This window comes from Ochotona princeps, chromosome 14 (genome assembly GCF_030435755.1).
Source record: "Ochotona princeps isolate mOchPri1 chromosome 14, mOchPri1.hap1, whole genome shotgun sequence".
Lineage (NCBI taxonomy): Eukaryota > Metazoa > Chordata > Mammalia > Lagomorpha > Ochotonidae > Ochotona > Ochotona princeps.
In genome coordinates, this window is record NC_080845.1 from 26,867,086 (window position 1) to 26,883,637 (window position 16,552).

Here is a 16,552-nt window from a genome sequence, read left to right on the forward strand (position 1 = left end):
GTCATCTTCTACTGCTTTCTCATGCAAAAAGCAGGAAGCGAGATGGAAAGTGGAGCATCTGGGACACAAACCAGCACCTATATGGGATGCTGGCGCTGACAGGTGGAGGATTTGCCTATTAAGCTACGGCTCAGGCCCCTCCAATAGTAAGTTTTCAAAAAACGTTTATTTCTTTGTACTAGACTGAAAGTCAGAGGAGGGAGAGAGAAATTCTTTATCCTATGATTATTTCCCAAAATGCCTGCAGTGTCCCAAACTGATGAAACCCGGAGCCTGGAACTCCAAGTAGGTCTCCCATATGGCTGAGGTTTCAGCTACTATGGCCTTCGACTGCTGCCTTCCCAGGCACATTGGCAGGTAGCTACTTTGGAAGTGGAGCCACAGTACATCCAATAATAAATGCCAGCATCATAGTTTGAGGTTTAATGCACAGGCACATGCACTGGGTTTGTTTCACAAAACCGGTCTTATCATTATTAGTAAAAATATTCACCATGCTTTCTTTGAAGTAGGAAGATGACCTTGCTTTTGAAAGGCAGATTTACAGAGAGGAGAAACACAGAAAGATCTTCATCTGCTGGTTCTCTCCCCAAGTAGCTGCAATGGTCAGAACCGAGCCTATCTGAACCCAGGAACCAGCTGTTTATTCCAAGTTTCTCACAGGGTGCAGGGCCCCAAGGCTTGGGCCACCCTCTGCTGCTTTCCCAGGCTGCAAGGAGGGAGCTGAATGGAAGTAGAGCAGCTGGGACAAAAACTGGTACCCAAATGGGATGATAACACATTCATGGCGAGGATTTAGCCACTGGGACATTGCACTGTGCCTGGCATTTGCTTTTAAAAACTATTGCTTATGAAAGGTTAAAAAAAAATCAGGTTTTTTTTTTTAAAGCTTTTGATTTCCAGTCTATATTTTTACACAGAAATGGTTATAGCTCTTTAGTTTTCCTACTTATAAAAATTCTTTACTATTAATATAAAATAATCTTGAGGATTGAATTTCACTTGATTTGTCTCAGAGTATATTCTTCCTTGTAACGAGATTTTTCTATAAACTTTTTGGCAATATGCCATCAGATTTTGGAGTTTGTTATGACTGACATCTGCAAAGGGCTTGGCTGTCCTTTGTTTTTTTTTTTTTTTTTTTTTTTTTTTTTTTTTGGTTGTAAAGTGTTAATTATTTCACTTCCGTCTCCCTTTTTTTGTTTTGTTTGTATTTTTGTTTTACTTTCCTATAGATGTTTTATCCCACCCTCCCGTATCACTTCCATCTTTCCTTTGAAAATAGGAGCCAGGGACATGATTGAATCAGACAGACTGGCCTTCCCCGATCAGAAAATTCAAAAAAATGAAATGCTCAGAAAAAAAACCACACTTCTGGTTCTAAACATTTTATAAAAGAGGTACTTGAACTGTGTTAGTATTGGCTATATCTTTCAGTATTTTTTGTGATCTGGATTTCTACTTTTGTTTGAGTCATTCAGATTTTTCTATTACAGCACTCAATAGAAATCCTAAGTGATTTGTAATAAAGTAAGCTACTCTGAGTGTGAGTGTAGGAGTTTTTCATTCCTTTATTTCTGTGCCTAGTGGCTAAGCTGACTTCATATTCAGTAAATGTAGAATGAATGGATGTTCGGAAAATTAGCTTTTGTTTAAGTTCTTAAAGCTCAGTTTTTGTTTTCTGTTACAAGTAGTAGGGCAGGTTGGGTTTTTTGTTATTGTTGTTGTTTTTCGTTTCTTTTTAAATCCACTGAACTTGTTTCTGACATAAATGCCCTAATTTGGTTACCAATTTTCTCCTTTTCTGACAGGCAGTTTGTCATAGTTTATTGGTTATCCCTGTCCGAAGTCAGAGCTTTGAAATCCTGCAAAGTGCCATCAGTAAGCATTTGGTAAATATCCTTAAAATTGTTTTTTTTTTTTCCAAATTCCCCAACCACAGTTAGATTTGTCGAGACAGACTTTGCTATCGCTGCAATCTTCCACCTTTTGGCTCACTTTCACAAATGACCATGATAGCCAGACCTGTGCCAAGCTGAAGTCAGTAGCCCACAACTGTATCTGGGTCTCCCAAGGATTTGGGCCATCATGTGCTGCCTTCCCAAGCACATCAGTCGGGTGCTGGATCAAAAGCAGAGAGTGGTTGGAGTTGAAACATTTTCATATGGGATGCTGATGTTGCAAGGAACACCTTTCCCCAGGAATTTTACTTTCTATATCTGTGAAATGAGACATTAAAATAATGTGACTTAAAATGATCTTGTAATTCATGTCTGGTATCAGTGTATGGCCAATGCAGCATCCAGACTGTAGTCTAAGTTCTCAATGGATGGTTTAACAGACTCCAGGTTCAATTAGTTCAACCCTGAGGCTTCCTTGTCTTCTGACCATTGGCTGGCTGTTATTTCCATGGTGTTAAAATCACATTTATATACCTCTGTTACTGTTTTTAATTTTCTATTAAAAAAGAAAAATTAATTCCACAAACACAGAAGCTGACTTGTCGAGACAGTTTGCTGTCGCTGTATAGTTTCTGGAATCCCAGGCTTAAGCTTTGACTTTTTATGATGGCCATGAAATTCCAGGGATTCACTTGCTTAATTTGATAGGCATATACACAGCCTCTCTTTTTAAAAGGTTATTTCCCTTGGATTCGAAGAGAGTCCTACTTTAAATTTCTAGTACTCTTTTACCTTCCTGCTGTCAAACTCCTTATCCTCACCTTATGTGTCACCAAAGATGCCCACCTGTTTTATTTTTTGACTTTTTAAATCGCACCTTCATTCCAGCGATTTCTGCTTTCCTGTGAATACATTCATGAGTCTAGTAAAATAAGAACATGCCAGGCCATTCTGGCCATTGTTTTCAAACAGCTTAATGTAGGAAGTTAAGATCTCAAAGTATGCAAACTTTTTTCTTGAGAATAGCAGCAATTTTCAGAAGACTCACATTGTGTATATCTACAAGTTTCTAGACTGTGCCTTAATGGCAGCGCATGCAGTTGGGTCTAGAAGAATCACTGTTGTGTACTAACCATTATCTAGCCTTCCAGGCTTTCCTCATAGTGTACTGCTCAGATGTCAGATACAGCAGTGTGTTTTATGTGTGGAGATGGTTTCCTGACTTGGGTCTGAATGACTGGCTAAATCAAATGGCAGAGGAAGTCTAAATGGTAAAGTGAACTCTGTATATTTAGCCAGTGCAAGATACCAGAGTTTTCTAGTCTGAATAATCTAAAACTTTAAGCGTGGTTGTTGGCATCAGGCTTTTCTTGCATGTATGAAACACAGCTATATCCTACCATCATTATAAATCATAACTTATGGGAACTTTGGAGAGATTCTGTTGTAAAGCGGGTAATGATTTCGGCTAATGCATGCATTCAAATTTTGCATGCTTTCAAAGTCACTTAATTTGGAGATGAAATTCTCAAAGGAAAACAGGACCTTAATGTGTGGCAGGTGGTGTATTGTATATGTAGAATTTGTTTTTAAGTCGGAGTGATGCAGTGGTAATTGTCCAGTGAATGAGTTTCAGTTTTATTTGGGCGATGGCTCTTATGAAGGGACACTTAATCTCCTTTTTCTCTGCCCAGGTTGGCTTGACCGTGATCCCTGACAGCACGGCCGGCTGTGTTTTCGGGGTTATCTGTAAGCTCCTGGATCACACATGTGTCGTGAGTGAGACGCTCTTGCCATTTCTGGCCTCTTGCTGTTACAGTCTTCTTTATTTTCTGCTCACTCTGGAGAAGGGAGAAGCAGAGCATCTAAGGAAGAGGTAATGATAGTTTTATTTTTTAATTTTGAATTTTCCTGCCTCTTCCTCAATAAATAAAGAGTTAAAGAGCACTCAGTTTTAGGTATATCTTAAATTCTCTTTCAGATAGTTTATGTAAACCTAGCTAGCTCTTTGTTCCTTTATGGAGTTGCTTTGTGTTACAGTGAGAATTTTTTTTTAGGAATTTGTTTTTATGGTAAGCTAGAAATTTGAAAAGTTAGATGCCATTGTAAAAGTTTGAGTTTTTATTTAGTAGTGTTGCTATATGTCTGGCCATAGAAAAACTATTCCTTGCAGAATGTGGGCTGCAGTGTGTTTTGTTTTGGGATTCATTATGTCTAGCTAGAGTCGAATTTTAAATTCACGGATTTAATGAAATTATTCTGACATGCTAGTGCACTTCATTAGTACTTTGGCTCATGCAAGATTTAGGTTGGAGCTTTTTGGTTAATTAGGAGGATATCCTTTACCAGGTGAGCAAATATGAGAAACATAAAAACCATACAGTTACTTGCTATTAACATTCTGATGTGTGCCTTTCTGGCCTCTTTTGAACTTTGAATGCCGTTAAAGTACATCAGATCAGTTGATTATATAAGATTTCTATGTATATAAAGAGGTATCATAAGCTGAACATAGACTTGGCCAGCTCCTAGGATCCAGGACTAGAAGATGGTCAGTGTCCGCACCTTCCCTGTGCCTTCGTGCTGCCTTTACCTTCCCCAGCCCGCCGCGCCTTGCTGTCGAGCAGCTTTCTGGGCTTTTTCTTTCTTTAAGAAATGGTTTTATGTGCATTTGTGAACCATATCATTTTTGTATACTTACAAATTTTATGTAAAAGAAATCTTATTGTAAGTCTTTAATGATTTGATTTTCAGTATTATGTGATTCCTTCATATAGATTGATTTAGCTGTGTTCCATTCATTTTTTTTCTTTCTAATTATTTTAGTTTGACAATATTTACATGGTTGATTAGGGCACACAGGAAAGTGTGTAAAACCTTTGTTTCCACTTCATCATTATTGTTTTTTGTTTTGTTTTGTTTTTTGGTGTCTGGGATAAGGGGGGGAGGTAAAGGGAGAAGCCCCACCCAGCCTCCTATCCATCCAGGGTCCCCAATGTGGGGCATGCTCCAAGGGCCCTGCTCAAGTGATTTTGATAGTTCAGCAGTTCTGAATCGCTGCCAGTCTTGCCGTTCCAAGTACGATGAGGTCGCTGAAGAATCCTCTGATTGACATAGTCCACCTTCCACTTACCCAGATTTTCACTGCCAGCGCATGGCTGGGGTAGATGATCGATTTGTTCTGTCTTCCGTCCTCTGTTGTGGTACCAGGTGTCTTCTGCAAGTTCCAATGGACTGCCATATCCTCCGTGTGCACCTGGATATGCTGTCCATTTCTCCGTCTGAGCCTCTTAGGAGGCTTAACTTTGACACATGCATTCCATGGTCAGACCATGGAATCTGCAATTCTCTTCATGGTTGGGGTTCTGGGTCTGGCAGTTCTATTGGAGGAATCCCCAAAGAAATTTGGTCTGAGGTGATCCCAGACCTGATTCTTTCATGTGCTTGCCAGTACAGGGTCTGGCACAATCAGACCCTGTTGCCCCAGTCAGCTTATGCATATGCTAGTGGTTGCAATTGCTGGGTCAGTTCTGTTTCCAGCCCTGTCTTCACATGAACCAATGGGTGTTGCAGTCCAGCCTAATTTTTCTGCCCAGCACACACACAGCCCTCACACAAACCAGTGGGAGCTGCAGTGTATTCTGAGCAACCTGAAGTAAGCCCCACTAGGCTGGCCCCCTGCCCTGGTTCCCATGCTTGCCAGTATGTACAACAGACTTGGCTAGCCTGTCCCACATCCCATTCAGCTCTCATACATGTCAATGGACACTGAAGCCTAATCCAGCTCACACACATGCTGGCGGGTGCCGTTCTGTCTAACCACTGCTGCCCCAATCCCGGTTTTCACGCTCTTCAGTGGGAGTGATAACTCAAGAGAGAGGTGCCCATTATTTCCCTCCTAGGCCACTCCCACTCCCGGAGTATACACTCACCAGGTGGTTCTGCAGTTTAACTTGACAGAATTAGCCCCCAGTGCCAGCTTCTGCCAGCTGATGCTGCGGTAACACCCAACCAACCCTCATCCACTCTGATTTGTACTTGTACCAGTAGGAACAGTTAGCCCAGCCTGGCTTTTCCCTGATCTAGCTCACATGAGGCCCACAGGTGTTGTAGCCCTGCCCGGCCTGGTCCATTCATTTTTATTTCTGGGTACCAGGTATTAGCATAGTTTTTGTTAAGGATCAGTGAATGTTTTCGATATTGCAAACCATGAGATTTTTGTCATAGCTACTCAGTAGTGCTATGAAGGTAGCAGAAGACAACATATAGTATGACTATTTCATTAGATCTTTATAAACACATAGGCTGTGGACTGGATTTTGCTTGTGACCTTAATTTATTTAACCCTGATTTGTGGTAGTCTGTTATATTCAACTGTCATCACATACTCATTTGTCATATTTTTTTTTCCCAGCAAGAGTCTGTATAGAAAAAAGTTGGTATTATTTTACTGCAGATACATTCATCAAGTTCATACATAATAGGTTTGATGGTATTTTTCTGAAGCATGACTTATGAAGAGTTGTTAAATAGCAAGGAGCTTCTTGAAGTTCTAAGGATTTTTTTTTTTTTTAAAGATTTCTCTGTGAACTGTATAGATTGTAGTATGTCATTTCCTGTCACTTATTATATTACCCCATTACTAAATATTTTCATGTGAGATTTCAGACGTTTTTGTTAGTTTTTTAGCAACAGTATACTTTGGCCATATGGTTGGGCTGAACAGAATTCAGTGTGTGTGATACTCATGCGTCTGTTCCCAATGCCCAGTTTTACGAGCAGGTATTCAGCCTTCTATGTTTTTCTGTGAATTCTCTCGTGGTTTCTGACACTTAGAAGTTTCATCCATCTGGCTTTTAAGCTTTTTTTTAAAATGTTTATGATTACTTGACCACCCAGATTAACACAAGGTGAATGAATACAGGTGTACCGTGTGCCATTACAGTGACTCTGATGAAGGGCAGGACGTACAGACAGTGGTGGTCCCGTAAGATTAAAGTGGAGCGGAAAATTCCCTGTCACTTAGTGACATCGGAGTCACCCTAACAGTGAAGTGCTGCATACTTCTGAATGTAAACAATTCACCGTGAAACAGTGTACAGTCATACAGCTTGTATTTACTGCATTTCTTGCTTGTATTGGGAGACCATGCCAGGTGACTGGCGTGCACCATGAGAGTTTTTATAAATCCTCTGATGTTCACTTTGTCAAAATTGTCTGCCCGTTTTCTCAGAACAAGCCATTAAGTGACAGAAGTGTATTACAGACCATTACAGGGAGCAACTTGTAGTTACTATGCTGGCAATTAGAAGTCCATTAGGAACCAAAACAGCTTTCTCTATCTTTCATTTCTATTTTTAGGTAGAGTTAACAAGAAATTGGTACTTTGAATTCTCTGGGGTGCTTCCCAGATGCTCACAACAGCCAAGGCTAGGATAAGCCTTAGCCAGGAGCCCGGAACTCCATCTGGTCTCGTATATAGATGACAAGGACCCAAGAACTAGGGCATTCCCTGCTGGTTCCCAGCATTCATTAGCAGGAGCTGGATTAAAATCAGGTGTGGCTTTGTCCCCGGCACTGCAGTATGGGATGTGAGTGTCCCAGTAGTCTTCATGCTGTAAGCTTTTCATTAGCTCTGTTTACAGCCATTTTTCTCCCTGCACTTGACTGTCCCAGCCTGGCTGCCATTATACCAGCCAGCAAGGTGAATGAAGTCTCCACAGTGTAGTTACTTTGTGTGCGGCCAGGGAGGTTTGTCAGATGATGACAGGACCCAGAGGTAGTCACGCTCCCTTAGAACAGGAGTGGGGAGCTTTCTTCCTGCCAGAGTGGATGTTCATATCATCATCATTCCCAGGCCATACAGAATCATCAGCCTAAAAGTGTTGCTGTGGATTGATTGTGAGTCCTGCCTGTGGCTGTCTTGCCAGCCCAGTGCCACATGTTCCCCACCTCTGACTTTAAAAGGGGTTTGCCACAGACCAGGGTCACAGTTTTTAGAAGTCAGTGACTCCCTTCAAATGGAAATCACTCCATTTTATGGATGCATGTCTAGAACATGGTTGAACTAGCCATAGGTTCATCCATCTGTACCATAAACACGTCTTGCATCTGCTGCAAGAGATACCAAGAGAGTGATGCTTATTGAACCTTGAATTGATTCTGGCATTCCATGAACTCCAGGTATGGCTATAGCCCCTCTTTTAGCCATTTGGTGGAATCATTTTGGCTTCTGGTGATCACATTGTTTTCTCTGCAAATCTGCCCAATTCTGTGACATTGAAGAGGCCAAGTCCAGGTTAAAAGCTTGTAGTTTCACAAGTTGTGTTTTTTGCTAGTGGAATAATATTCTCTTTTACCCAAGTGGCAGATGCTACATCCCTGGGTACTGATGTAGTTTGACAGCAAGGAGCTGCACACACAGGAGGAAACAAACAAACAAACAAAAAAAACCCAAAACATTTGACCCAGCCACCTTCCTCAATACCTTGATTCTCTTCACCCTAATCGGAGGTGCATATGGGCATGTATCCCTCTCAATTATGTAAACAGTATTAAACATGAAATAGGGCCCAGTGTGTTAGGCTAGCGGCTAAAGTCCTTGCCTTAAACACGCCAGGATCCTATATGGGTGCTGGTTCTAATTCTGGCAGCCCTGCTCCTCATCCAGCTCCCTGCTTGTGGTCTGGGAAAGCAGTGGAGGACAGCCCAGAATCTTGGGACCCTGCACCCGTGTGGGAGACCTGGAGGAAATTCCTGGATCCTGGCTTTGGATCAGTGCAGCATTGGCCGTTGCAGTCACTTGGGGAGTGAATCATTGGACGGAAGATCTTCCTCTCTGTCCCTCCTCCTCTTTGTATATCTGACTTTGCAATAAAAATAAGTAAATCTTTAAAAAAGCAATAAAACAATTTTTTTAAAGTTCAAAAGGGAACACTTAAACATCTGCTGGGTCACTTCTCCAGTTACTGCAGCAAATAGGAAGCCAGGTACGAGAGCTGGAAATTCAGTCAGGTCTCCCCTGGGTGGCAAGAACTTAATTAGTTGAGCCAGAACTGGGGGTTTGAACCCAAGTACTTAAGTTTAGGAAGCTGGCATCCTAATTGCTATCAGGTGCCTGCCTCCTGCTATCTGTTTCGATGCAAAACAGTTTACTCTCCCTGGTCATTCTGTTCTCCGGCAGGTGCTGTGCTATGGGTAAGACCATACGGGGCTTAAAGGATGCCCCGTATGTCTTGTGGAGTCTGGAAAAGTGCTGGTTGCTAGGCTTCCTGGAATCCATAAAATAGATGAGAGCAGCTCATTCTTCACTGAATTTTAGTTCTGATGAAACCTAATTCTTAGGATTTATGGTGTTTTATTAAAAAAGAAGAGGAAACTATTTCTTGAACACTTAGGTTTGAAGGAATATGGAAATGGGTCATCTCACTGCCTTGCTTCTGTCTCTGTTACCATAGGGACAAACTGTGGGGGGCCTGCGTCTCCATCCTGGCCCTCCTGCCTCGAGTCCTCAGGTTGATGCTGCAGAGCCTGCGGGTGAACAGGGTGGGGCCCGAGGAGCTGCCCGTGGTAGGGCAGCTCCTCCGCCTGCTGCTGCAGCACGCTCCCCTCCGCACTCACATGCTGACCAATGCCATCCTGGTGCAGCAGATCATCAAGAACATCACGGTAAGGATGGCACCAGAGGCTGTGTGTGCCTAGGTCAGGACCAGGGTGAGGGTGCTGTCGGGAGATGCGGTTCCTGCACGTCCAATGACACCTGGCCTTAAGTCCAGTGTGGTGGTTTCTCAGGACATACCCTGATGTCCAGTGCCCGAATGGCTTAGTCCAGAAAATGTCTTTGGCAGATTCAGTCATAAAACCTTGAAAGATTTGTTCGGAATGAAGGTGGCACCAAGCAGCTTGGAGGGAAGGGGTGGAAGCTTCAGCATCATTACCGCCTGGACTCAAAGAAGACTTTGGCTGGCTGTCGGCCGCAGTGGCCAAGCAGACCTGCTTGCTTCTGGGTTCAGTCTTTTCCTCAGTGGGAATCCCATTTTGTGTATGCCTTTGTGCTTTGGTAACCAGTAAGGCTATCCAAGTGAAGTTTTTATGGTGACGAACATTTATGAATACTCACTGCATGTAAGCATCATTAAGGAACATGTTTGACAATTGTAAACTGTAGATCAATTTCTAGTTAGTTTATTGGAAAGAGACAGGAAGAATCATAAACTTTGGCTTTGTGTGGTGATTGGCTCTCTGCCCTCGGCCGTGTCTGTTTTGTGGGTCGGCTTCGGTGTCTGGGGCTCCTTATAATTTTGCTTTGTAAGGGTTAAAGAACTGCTTGTACAGGTGTGTCGGGGTTACTTGATGAGGTGTAGAGTAATACTTTGAAGCAATAGAGCTTTTCTGTGCAAATAATGTGGGTACTTTCTAAATTTCCTCAGAAATAATAGATGTGGCAGTGGAATAATTCAGAAGTAACAGAAGAGAAGAGAAGAAGTGGGATTATTCCCAGATTGGAGAATCCGCCCACCCTGTAAAGAAGAGATTTGACAGAGCTTGTCAGTCAGCCCTGTGGACTCAGTTGATGTCAGTGCAGATTGTGAGACACTAGACACGGCGAGGGGAGGGGTGAGGGTGTAGGGGTAGCTGATGGTGACATTTCCTCCGTCCCTAGTGTGTCCACAAAGGAGCAGGCTCCGCAGAAGTCCAGGTGCACTTGAGGATATGCTTAGGGACTTGCCTGCCTGTGTGATGCCATCTTTTGTGAGACTCACTACGGCGACCTATCCATGGTGATACTGTTGCCAGGGCTTTGAGAAAAAAAATTGTGTTTGGGTGTGAAAAGCACTGTCAAGTAGTACAGTGGTTTTGCTATAGTTCTACAACTCTTGTCTTTTGCCGCAGGCCTTGAAGAGTAGCAGCATGCAGGAGCAGTGGCTCACCGACTTACATTATTGCTTCAACATGTACATCACGGGGCATAGCCACGGGCCCAGCGCCATGAGTGCAGTGTACTGAAGAGCACTGCAGTGTCTCCTGTGGGAACTTGTTTATTTTACATCTATCTTATTTTGAAGAGAGACTCGTGTAATAAATGTTTGTCATTAAAGCTGAACTTTTAAAAAAGTTGTATGAACCTTTCTTTGCCCTACAGCAGGAAAGTAACACTTGCTAACGGTGCAGGCTGCCTTCCTGGCCTCAGACAAGCTCTCCAGTTACACGTGGTGGCGTGTCTGTGGAGTACTTCAGCGCCTCCTGTTCACCGGGAAACACAGCTCAGTTTTTGTGGTTCCAGTGAAGCAACCCCCATTTGGTCTCCACCCACCCCCAGGCCCCCTGAAAAAAAATGATTAGGTGGGTGCTGTGTTGCTTCCCCTCCCTCTGTCTTGCCGCCAGCACACGAGTGGTGTGGATCTCTGTGAGACAGAGGAAGTCCACGGCGTGTCTGTGAGGCTGGGGTGTCGCTGGGCCTCCTGTCAACACTCCGCACAGCCTTACCCTGTAGAACATGAGGCCCACAGTCACTGGGTTTTGTTGAAGCCAGCTGTTCTGGAAGAGCCAGAACATACATGGTTTGTAGTGTTTCCAGCTGGTGAGAGCGGCATTCTGAGAGATGGCTCACCTCTGAGTTCAGAAAATGCAGGTGGGCTGGAGGCCGGGCTTGGTCTGCACCTTACTGCCTGACGGGCCAGGCGCAAATGCTGCGTGGTCTCTTGACAGTGTGACAGCTGCTCTTCAGCAGTGAGAGGAGGCTGTGCTGAGCCAGCAGCGTGTTCCTGGGGCCTTGCAGCTACTTTGTCATGGTTCTCAAATTTAAAGCTGGAATACGGGGGTATGATGCTGTCTGTGATGAAGGCCCCTTTTAGGTTCATCACTTGACCAGGAAGCCAAGCCTGCATCAGCCAGCCGACACATCCTGACCCAGTGACCCTTCAGAACTGTTCAGTGTTACTTAGACTTGAATCGCTGATGCTTATGCCAGGAGTGCTGATGCAGTGGAAGCAGGCAGTTTGCACGGGCTTGGACCCTGCTTGCTGTGCACACCAGTGCCGTGTGAGAGCCAAGGAGCACAACCCAGGCCTCCTTTCTGTCGATACTGTGTTTTCATGCAGGCTCATCAGGCTTCCGATGTGTGTGAGAAGGTTTTTCCAGGATGTGCAAGATGATTGGAGAATGAGAACTTCACATTTGCTAAGCCAGCTCCTCTGAACAGTGTCTTCCCCCACAGGTGGGCAAATTGGTAGAGGTGTGCTTTTTGGATTGAGTGACAGGTTTCAGGTTATAAGAAAAGTTTTTTGATCTTCCATTGTTCTCAAGATGTACACACTCCAAGTTGCTCACTGTTAAAAACAAATAGCACATTGGCGCTCAGGTTATCAATGTAATGTCAGAGGAAGAGTTGAATATGGTGAGGAAAAGGATTGGCCCAGTTTACTGTATGACTTGTTAGCTTTGAATTTTCCATCCCCTCAACATTTGGGGCTAGTTCTTTAAAACAGAACAAAACTTGCCGGGGAGGGCCTGCCTTCTCCTTAGAATCTGACTTTGTCGCCGTCAATACATAGTCACAAAAAGTATTGTTAACTCCCTTTTGCTGTGTATTTTGCAATAGTATATTCCAGATTGGTTTGAAAACGGTTTAGATCCTCAAACAAGATAGACTGAAGAGCATTTCAAACTTAAAATGTTTTTGAGGCCTTTTTAATGATCTTTTGTAGGATGCCATAATCAGAAACCAGTGAGTGTAGGTACCTGAACCCAGCAGACCTTCCTTGCAGAAGCCACACTGCTGTGTTTTCTCCTTTCTCTGGGGTATGTAAACTCATATGAAGCTGCCTGTCTTTTTGAGATCTGTCATTTATCTCAGAGAAGCTAAGAAGCAGCTCTTCGATCTTCTGGTTCATTTCTTAGATGGCTGCAATAGTTGGTCTTCCGTGTGAGTGACAGGGCCCATACCCTTAGACTGTGTCCGCTGCTTTCCTAGGTCATCAGAGCTGCTGGCACATGAACTGGCGTCCATGGCATGCTGGCATTGCAGTTGGTGGTTTTACCCTCTACCTCAATGCTGGCCGGTTCTGTTATTTTGTAAGAACTCGGGGCCAGTGTCCCTGCTTATCAGGTAAGGCTGGCCCCTAGGATGCCATCATATCCTAAGGGTACTTGTTTGTGTCCCCACTGCTTTACTTTGATCCAGCTGCTTGCTAATGGTCTGGGAAAGCAGATGGTAACTCAGTTGTTTGGTTCCTGCCACCTGTATGGGAGACCCAGAGAAGTTCATGGCTTTTGCTTGGCCCAGACCTGGCTGTTGTAGCCATCTGGGCGAGTGCACCAGCAAGCTGAATATTTATCTAGCCCCTCTTTCAGTTAAGTCTTAGCATAAAGGGTAACAAAACAATTTTCCTCTGCTGTTTCTGTAACTGAATGATGCATTGTGGAACTTGTGTGTATTTTTTGCTGCCCTTGCCATGTGTTGAATTGTCATCAGCATGTCCCTGTGCACATGGGTGGGATTATACCCAAGAGGCACTCAGGCCATGGCTAGGCCCTTCAGTGAAGTGGGATATTAGAGGGCGTTCTTGAATCTTGATGGAGGTGGGTCCAGCTCAGGGTGTGTGAGGCAGGAAGAGAACAAAGGGCAGTGCGGGTGTTTGTGAGTGGTGTGCGGGGCTGGGATGGAGGACCGGGGACAGAAAGGCTTGCTGAGCCAGCGTGAATGCTGAGTGTCAGCCCAAGAAGCTGTCACTTTGTTCGATTCATCTTTGGTTTCTGTTCCTTTTAACTGGCAGAGGAACCACTAATGCGGGAGCAACAATATTGGGTCATCAGATACTTGAGCATCTGTAATATGCCGAGTAATTTGCCAATTTTAAAGCCCCTAATCCTAGGGAATTCTTAAAGCACAAAATGAACCCTTATTAAAAGAGGCCAAAAGGAACAAGGAACTGTCCATGGGTTTGTTTGGTATCTGTGATGCCACATTTCTGAAGCTTCATATGAGTATCCAGACGCCCAATTCATGGAGAACCTGCGTGTAATACCCGTCAAGGCTTTGGCCAGCCTATAGCTAGCAGCTCTGAGCAGCCTCACTAAGTCACTGACTAACATGGCTGGGGCTGGCCTAACCTGTGTTCCCCAAGTTAGGATTACAAGAAATTTCCCTGTTTTGTCCTTGCCTGATTTTCAAACTAGCCAGAAACAAGTGTAGGAATAACCGAGTTGCTTGTTCATAGTAATGCCTAAGACCCCCAAACCACTGTGTTGCTTTTGAATTTGTTGACTCTGTCCTTAACTGCAAAGCTTTTATGCTGCCATGCAGCTTCATTTTTTAAAAAGACTTCTGATAGTCCTGATTTTTCTTTTTTATCTTAAAGTAAAAAATGATCTTACAAAATTTAACATTTGACTGCCTGTATGCCACCTCTCTGGCAGTTTATCTAATAGTTCTGTTTTTGAAGCTGTTCGTCAGTTATATTACATTGGGAGTTTTAATTTTTTTTTTTTTTTTTTTTGTAATGTAGAGCTTTGGGTCTAGATTCCTTTGAAAGTGCCTCAATACCGCACCTATGACTCCCTGACCAGCTTGCCTATGTTGCCAGGCGCATCTTATCAAAGACTTGGCAGTGCTGCCTCTGTCCCCCACGTCCAGAGCCCTCCCCCATCCAAAACTAAATGAATGTTAAAGTTCACGCTGACAGTCACTGTTCACCTTCCCAGCTGCACCCTGCTCCTGCAGAGGGGGCAGGGGAGTGGGTTGCCATAGCCACCTGTGAGAAACACTGGCCCTGGCATTAGCTGCTGACAGCCCTGAACTTATCACCCATATTTAATGTCGGCATGAAGGAAGGGCTCTGAGTAAAACAGTGGCATCTCGCGGCTGGAAAGAACGTTCCTTGCGCGTCTCCTGTCAGTAGGACGTGCTGCCCGTGGGCTCCTGCCGGTACTCCTCCCACAGGAGGAGACGGGGGTCCTAACGACACCACGACAGGACAGGCATTCCTGAGGTATTGCTTTGAAGACTGATGAACGAGTAAGTAAAAGCCATCAGTAACAACCTACCATTTGTTGTTTCCCATAGAAGTGATGTCAGTGAAAGCATTTGGTTGTGAAATTAATTTGTCTCTTGGCGAAAGGTATTGACTGCTGTGATAATCTCATGAAAGGGGAGATAAAAACCACCACACATACCTGAAATCAAATGACCATTGGAAATCCTGGCCCCCTCAGTGCTCGTCATCCCTCCTCTGCCAGTCTGCCTTGCTAGTGTAGCAGCTGCCTTACCTGAATTGAGGTGCAGCGCAGGAGGGGCTCTGGAAGATCTTGGGGGGTGGCGGACTCTCCCTTCTTGAGAAGGACCTGAAACAACCGACAGTGGTCATGCATGTTAGGTGGTGACAGCTGGGCCTGAGCAAGCCCTACAGTCCTCACTGTGTCCAGGTGTGTGCTGGCAGCTGTCTGCCATGACCAGCTGGGCCTGCACTTACTGGAGCTCTTCTCTGAAGGTGCCTTGGCTCAAGTCTGTTCTGGGATATGGGGAACTAGCCAGGCTTGTTCCCTCCCAGGGTTTTTGGGTGGGCTCTTTACAAAGCTGAAGATGGTTCAGTTTTCTGTGATTCATCTGTTGAACAAGTATTTCCTTTGTCTGTCTGACATTTCCCATGGATGGGTAGCCAAGCACAGCTAGTGAGGCAGGCAATGTCTAAGCTGCCCCAGTCCAGTGGTCAGTGTGAAGTGGGGAGACCCAGGCAGGGATCTGGAGAGGTCTGCACTGGGAGCCTTGCAGTCATGGAGGCCAGGGAAGTCTTGGGTGGACTGCCTCAGGAAACCAGTTACCAGGACTGCTGGTGGGAGCCCATACACAGGGTGCAGAGAAGTCCCTTGGCGCTTGGACACAGAACAAGTCTTTTTTTCTTTTTCTTTTTTTTTTTTTTTGAAACTGAAGGGAAGTTTACACAATGTAATTAGATTCTATTTGAGATTGTGATGCTGCATGTTTGTTGTAGAGTGTCAGTGCAGGCAGGCCTTGTGGTGCTGCAGGTTATGCCCCTTCTTGGGACGCTGCCATTGCGTACTGAAGGCCATGGGATAGTTCTGCTTCTGGGCCAGCTTCCTGCTGACACACTCTGGGAGGTGCAGCTGATGGCTCAGGTGCTCGAATTCCCTCCTTCTGGGTTCCAACTGTCCCAGCCCCAATTGCTGCAAGCATCTGCGGATGACTCACCGATGGATAATCTCCCCGCCTCCACCTGTCCCTCCCTCTGTCTCCCCCCATCACTTGGCCTTTTAAAGAAAAAGGGTGGGGCAAAGGGACTATTACCATAGATCTGCTGGAGCACCGAGTGCTTGGTGGCCCTCGTGCGTGGGGTGCCCCTGGGTGGGATCTTGGGGGCCTTGCTTGCAGCAGTGGTCTTCAGGAGCATTACTTCTGGTTCTTTTCTCCAGACGTGGAGGAGCAGTGCCACACACTCCTGGCTCCATCTGTCCACGTCACTGGCTTCAAGGCGCTTCATGTGCAGAAGGTGGGACAAGTGCTTCCTCACCTGGTACCTGGAGAGGACAGACTTTAAGACCACAGCACTGAAAAAAATAAACTTCTTAAGGCTTCTATTGGCTATTGGAATAGCATCCAAGTGCTTCAAAATTTCATGGAAACATGGAGTTGAAAT

General features: G+C 44.7%; 2 protein-coding genes across 7 annotated transcripts in view; one reads left to right on the plus strand and one right to left on the minus strand.

The window, feature by feature from the left end:
- TEX10 (testis expressed 10) overlaps positions 1-11,134 on the plus strand; it is a 45,496-nt gene extending 34,362 nt beyond the window's left edge. For all 3 annotated transcript variants that reach the window (XM_004580953.4, XM_058672217.1, XM_058672218.1), the window contains 4 exons: positions 1,812-1,892; positions 3,596-3,777; positions 9,359-9,569; positions 10,794-11,134. In XM_004580953.4, the coding sequence (XP_004581010.2) occupies positions 1,812-1,892; positions 3,596-3,777; positions 9,359-9,569; positions 10,794-10,907 (588 nt within the window). In that variant the 3' untranslated portion in view covers positions 10,908-11,134. The remainder of the gene's footprint in view (positions 1-1,811; positions 1,893-3,595; positions 3,778-9,358; positions 9,570-10,793) is intronic.
- Positions 11,135-11,413: 279 nt separating this feature from the next.
- The window catches only part of INVS (inversin), a 153,863-nt gene continuing 148,724 nt past the window's right edge, over positions 11,414-16,552 (minus strand). Inside the window, exons 13-15 of one of the 4 annotated variants that reach the window (XM_058672761.1) lie at positions 16,204-16,433; positions 15,168-15,242; positions 11,414-12,229 (exon numbers count right to left, since the gene is read on the minus strand). In XM_058672761.1, the coding sequence (XP_058528744.1) occupies positions 12,081-12,229; positions 15,168-15,242; positions 16,204-16,433 (454 nt within the window). In that variant the 3' untranslated portion in view covers positions 11,414-12,080. The remainder of the gene's footprint in view (positions 12,230-15,167; positions 15,243-16,203; positions 16,434-16,552) is intronic. The other 3 variants (XM_058672760.1, XM_058672762.1, XM_058672763.1) reach the window with 3 other exon arrangements.